This window comes from Musca domestica, unplaced genomic scaffold (assembly GCF_030504385.1).
Source record: "Musca domestica strain aabys unplaced genomic scaffold, Musca_domestica.polishedcontigs.V.1.1 15, whole genome shotgun sequence".
Taxonomy (NCBI): Eukaryota; Metazoa; Arthropoda; class Insecta; order Diptera; family Muscidae; genus Musca; species Musca domestica.
In genome coordinates, this window is record NW_026712207.1 from 811,946 (window position 1) to 817,965 (window position 6,020).

Below are 6,020 nucleotides of genomic sequence, written 5' to 3' on the forward strand. Positions count from 1 at the left end.
TTTTAGTTTTTCAAAATAATTCCTTTTTTATTTCAATTTGTTTTTAGTTAATTTTCAAATTTATTTTCTTTAGTCCATTTCCACCTCATTGCCATTGTATTTCAATTGTAAAACTATGGTATTCGGTGAGGTCTGATCGGCCACATTGATCTGCTGGCCATCCTTGAGACCCAATTCACCCAACGACTGTGTGAGATTGGCCCGTGTACGTTCTTCGATACTTTTTACCGTGGACATATAGAGTGTTTTATTTTTACCATCAATCACAGTTGTGATACCTGTAATGGAAGAGAAAAAAGGAGGAAAATAAAAATATTGGTAAAAAAGCAATGGAAAGTTTTTTTTTTCATTTGGAGGAGTTCTTCTCAAGGACCCTTGTGGCAATAATGCTTTCTAAAGAGAGATCCGCCTTGAGGTCTTCTATAATAGACATATTGGATCGTATAAAAAAGACCACTTGCGGCCTCTTGAGCTCTTCTATATTTTTTTATTTGAAGGAGTTTCAAGGACTTCTATGGACAGAATGCTTTCTAAAGAGAGATCTACCTTGAGGTCTTCTATAAAAGACATTTTGGGTCGTATAAAAAAGACCTCTGGCGGCATCTTGACCTCTTCTATAAAAGACCTTGAGCTCTTCTATAAAAGACCTCCCCTTGAGCTCTTCTATAAAAGACCTCCCCTTGAGCTCTTCTATAAAAGACCTCCCCTTGAGCTCTTCTATAAAAGACCTCTTCTAAAAAAGACCTCTTGAGCTCTTCTATAAAAGACCCCTTGAGCTCTTCTATAAAAGATCTCTTGAGCTCTTCTATAAAAGACCTCTTGAGTTCCTCTATAAAAATTTCGTTGAGCTCTTCTATAAAAGACCTCCCCTTGAGCTCTTCTATAAAAGACCTCCCCTTGAGCTCTTCTATAAAAGACCTCCCCTTGAGCTCTTCTATAAAAGACCTCCCCTTGAGCTCTTCTATAAAAAGACCTCTTGAGCTCTTCTATAAAAAGACCTCTTGAGCTCTTCTATAAAAGTCCTCTTGAGCTCCTCTATAAAAGATTTCGTTGAGCTCTTGTATATGAAAGACCTCTTCTATAAAATACCTACTTAAATTCTTCTACATTAAGTTGGAGGAAAATAAAAATACTTGTAATAAAATCAATGAAAATATTCCCCCTTTGTGGGGGAGTTACCAGAAGGAGTGAACCGATATATCCCATCATCGCACCAAACCTTGGGTTGATAAAAATATTGTGATGTGTATAATTTGAAGATAATCGGAAATTTACATCAAATTTTATAAAAGTTACAATTATTCAAAATTTTGACCATTTGTGGGGGAGATACGTGATTGAGTGGACCAAAATTGGCCATTTTCGCACCTGGCCTAGAACTGATGCAAATATTAGAATTTGCAAAGTTAGATCAAAATCGGATTATTCTTTCTTTTTCTGCGCAGTAAATTATTTTCATTGAAATTGTTGATATTTTGTGTGGAGGGTACCGGAAGGAGTGCACCGATATTGCCCATCTCCGAACTCTATCTAAGATTGACAATAATATTACGATGTATCAAGTTTGGATCAAATCAGATACTCCCTTCGAGGGTTATCGTGCGCACCAGCCAGCCAGATAGACGGACGGACATTGCTAGCTCGACTCCAAATGTCCTGACACGGATTTGGTCCAAAGAGACCTAGGGTCTAAAACCGTTATTTCGATGAGGCACGTTTTGGACGTATCTAGTCGTATGACGGGGTATAAAAATACCTCAATTAAATTATAATATCTTACATAAAAAACACTATCATTAAGAGGCGAGTACCTATGGGTAATAACAAGGATCCTCTATCATCCTTCTAAAAAATTGAAAGATAGAACAGCCTCTCAAAAAATAAATGAAGTCCCTTTTGGATAGCGTCTTCCATGGATACAAGATTTTCTTAAGAACATCCTCCCTCACACTTACCCGGCTGCTTCATTTGAAAGCGTGGATTTTCACATAGAATCTTTATCAAATCCTCCAAGGTTGTGGTATTTGGATCCTCAATATTCACCACCTGTGGAATATTGCTACAGGCCAAACAATTTTCCGACTTTTCCGCAGCATAGGTGTACGTATAAATGCCATCGATATCATTGAAATTCATATAATTGCACATGCTGTCGTAACAACTGGTGGCCAGCTTGAAAACTTCCGTGGCGCAGGCGGCAGCAATAACAGCATTGGTACTAGCCACTGCCGGGATAATATGTTTAATTACACCCTGCACGAGACGATATGTAACACCCGTAATGTTATATTGCGTCGCTCGCTCCAAAGCTCGCTCATACACCCAGGCAATGTGCTGAGGATCATCGCCATCCAGCGAACAATTGAATGGATTCTCCTTATCCCATTGTATAATCTTTACATACTCAATACAATGTTCCGGCAAACGTGGTGTATTGGCAATGGTGCACAGCGGATAGTTTACCTGTGGCGGAAACAAATCCAATGTGCATTCAATGCATGCCGTAAGGCCGGGCAAGATGACACGTGCATTACCCTTAAAACCCTCAGTGCCACCATCAATCATGGGTGTGATACTGGACGGATCAACACTGCCATCTTCTTCGTTGTAGCGCAGACTGGAAATCAGCATGCCATTTATCCATCTCCGGGCCACAATGGAATCTAGACCGCAAACAATTATATGGAACTGTTGATAGAATGATTCATCGAAGTCTTGAATCTTGGCACAATGGGGTGTTACATGACACGTTGGAATGCGTTTATTGATGAAATTCGCAGCACATTCAGCCTTGGAGGAGCCAATATCGTTGCGACGAAACAAAAACTGGCGATTCAAATTGGACAATTCAATGGTGTCCATATCGATGACATGTATGTCGCCAAAGCCCATCAAGGCCAAGTCCTTGAGCAATTCGCAGCCCAAACCACCGGCCCCTGGGAAGAAAAGATGCCAAATCAATTATAGTTATCCCTATTACAGATTCCACTCCCTTAACTTACCAATGACCAATATTTTACAAGTATTTTGCAAAAATTCCAAATTATCGGGCGATGGCGCAAAGTCAGCCTTACAAAAAGGACCAGCCCTTTCCAAGATATGCCGCATGCTATGCCACCGTTTGCTATTCAGGGAATTGGTAGATGCTGGTGACATGGTAGAGCTCATATTCCCGCCGCAATTTGCAATTCCTCGCCAAGTTGATGCAGCAACCGAGAATTCACAATTAAAACGAAAAATTCATTCACAATGGTGACATATTTTTGCAAGTGTCATTTTTCGTTTTATTACGAATGGGTGAAAAAATGTAAAATTGCCAAATAGCCGGTTGTTTAGAATAAAAACTAAAAGAAGATAGAGAAAACAGCTGATTGCATGTAGGGTTGCCAATACTTGATTTTAATTTGCTTGTGCCGATGGGGAAAGACTGCACGCAGTCGTTTGTGTAAATCAAATCAAAAACTATGAAATTAATGGAATACACAAAATAAAATCAGTCTCTATTTCATCCAAAAATTGTACTGCTTTAAAATTAAAATCGAAAAACAACGGTTTTAGACCCTAGATCTCTTTGGACCAAATCCATTTCAAGATATTTGGAGTCGATTTTTCTCGCACTTTGCAAATCCTTATATTTGCATCAGTGTTAGGTTAGGTGCGAAAATGGACAATATCGGTCCACTTCATACAGTACCTCCCCCAGAAAGGGTCAAAATTTTGAATAATTATAACTCTTATAAAATGTGATGTAAGTGTCCAATTGTCTTCAAATTACACCTCAATATTTTTGTTAATCCAGGGTCTGATGTGAAGATGGAAAATTTCAATTCACTCCTTCTGGCACCTCACCCACAAAGTGTCAAAATTTTGAATATCTATGAAGCTCATAAAGCACGAAAATAACAACCAAATCCATTCAGACTTGGTCCATCTCAAGTTTTCCATAAACACAAGATCTGATAAAAAGATGTTAGAGGTAGCATGGTACAATGAAGAGAAGGTAGGTCAACTTTGAAAAAATTGCAAGTATAGGGGTCTACCTGTTTGGCTTGTAATGTCAGAATTGCTATCAAAACAATAAAAAAGCAAACAACTTGTTGCATTGATTTTGAATAAATAATTTAAAACCGCGAAAACTGAATGAATGGTCAAAATTTCTTTTCAATATCATGCTCTATATATCTCTTATGGTTTATTTCGCGACAAAAACTGTAGATTTTGTCGATGCATTCGTTGCAATAAGCATTTTGAAAACACCCGAATTTGAATATTTTCTGAACAATTTTTTATTATTGAAAAGAAGACACACACATAAGCAAATGAAGTTGACATATTAAGCCAGAAAAATAAAAAAAATTAAATCATATGGTAGTTCTGCCCTACCTTGAATTCATTGTACCATGAGAGGTAGTACCATGTCAAAAAAAAGTAAATGTTTTTTCAAATATAAGTACATTTTTATATGTTTTCTTATACTACGTCATTCGGAGGCTACTATATTTCGCGTTTTTCAAAAATTTTTACAAATTTAAATAATTTTTCATTCAACATTTTCAATTCAAAAATTGGTTTGACAGTTCATTGTTCCAGCAGCTGTCTCGACGCGTCTACCTATATTCTTCTACCATGGGTAGTACCATTCCGTTTCTGTATCTCCCCCATATAGGGTCCAAGATTCTTAAAAACAAAACGCTCGAAGATTTCACACATTCGAATATTTTTGCTAACGCAGGATCTGTGGTGAGGACGATTTACATCTGCCCACTAATTCTGGTACCTAACCCACAAATATGAATATGTACATTATCGAAATTTATGATTTCGCATAAAATTGGATACAAATATTCGATTTCCTTCAAATTTTGCAAATACCAATATTTTTATCTATATTTAATGAAGTATGGAAATGGAATAATACGCATATTTCCACATTTTCTGAAAATGTTCTCACATCTCATAGAAAGTATACGAACTAGTCGATATAGTCCAAATCTGGCACGTTTTAATATTTATTTCAGTCTCAGGTCAGATACGAATTGGTCAATAATGGCCAACTTCGGAAACTCCCCCATAAATAGTCGACAGTTTGAATAATCTTAACTCAAGGCTGGGGACATACATTTGTTGGCAAAATCGACTGATACTATTTTACTTGTTTTTGATGGCATAGGTTTTTATTTTTACAAAAAAAAAAAAATTATGTAGTTGTAACTCATGCATGTGCCTTATATCAGTAAATGACAATCCTTTCATATAAACATTTCCTTCTATCAGAGACTGTCCATTATGCTACAATTTTTATCAATTTTTATTTATAGATTTTTTCAAATTTTTATTAGCAGAACATTTCACATCAAGCATTTTGTGTAGGTTTGACTGTTTATTTTTTTTTTTTTTTTTTTTGATTTTAGAAATTTGAAACTTGGCCAATTTCCAGATAACGCCACAACAAAGGTTTGACTGTTTAACGGCTTTCTTTTTCAATGTGGAACGTATTTTATTAAAGTTCGTCGTGAGTAACCGATTACAATTTTCCCACATCCAAAAAGAGAGAGGCCCCAAATCGATTTTTGATTATTCGATTGTTGAAAAATGGAAAATCACAAAGTCCACTTTTTGTAATCGATTTATAAATCACAGATCTTTGTCGATAGTGACATTTTACAATATTCATATATAAGCATGGTAGAAGAATATAGGTAGACGCATTGACACAGCTGCTGGGACAATGAACTGTCGCACTATTTTTGGAATTGAAAATCTCGAATGAAAAATTATTTAAATTTGTGAAAAATTTAAAAAAACGCGAATTATAATAACCTTCGTATGACGTCGTATAAGAAAACATACACATATCTGCTTTTATTTGAAAAAAAAAAAACATTTACATTTTTGACATATCAATGCTCCAAAGCTTTGATGCATCTACCTGTATTCTTCTGCCATGTATATAAGTAAAGACAAAAGCGGAAAAGTAAAAATTTTAACAAAGAAAAGGCTATTTTACCAAGTTGCCAACC

General features: G+C 36.1%; 1 protein-coding gene across 1 annotated transcript; it reads right to left on the reverse strand.

The window, feature by feature from the left end:
* Nucleotides 1–16: 16 nt before the first annotated feature.
* On the reverse strand, nt 17–3,251 carry LOC101890977 (nedd8-activating enzyme E1 catalytic subunit). The gene is made up of 3 exons (XM_005174981.4): nt 3,003–3,251; nt 1,956–2,936; nt 17–278 (listed from the first exon to the last, which is right to left on the reverse strand). Exons 1-3 carry the CDS (start codon nt 3,166–3,168, stop codon nt 70–72), a joined length of 1,356 nt encoding a protein of 451 aa, XP_005175038.3. The 5' UTR covers nt 3,169–3,251; the 3' UTR covers nt 17–69.
* Between the last annotated feature and the right edge of the window lie 2,769 nt (nt 3,252–6,020).

Bases quoted from the DNA above. Each gene is read 5' to 3' on its own strand.
- LOC101890977 (XM_005174981.4), bottom strand. From the start codon at position 3,168: ATGAGCTCTACCATGTCACCAGCATCTACCAATTCCCTGAATAGCAAA. The intron at 2,937-3,002 runs GTAAGTTAAGGG...TTTTCTTCCCAG, and splicing joins TTGTAAAATATTGGTCATTG to GGGCCGGTGGTTTGGGCTGC. The intron at 279-1,955 runs GTAAGTGTGAGG...CTTCCATTACAG, and splicing joins CTTTCAAATGAAGCAGCCGG to GTATCACAACTGTGATTGAT.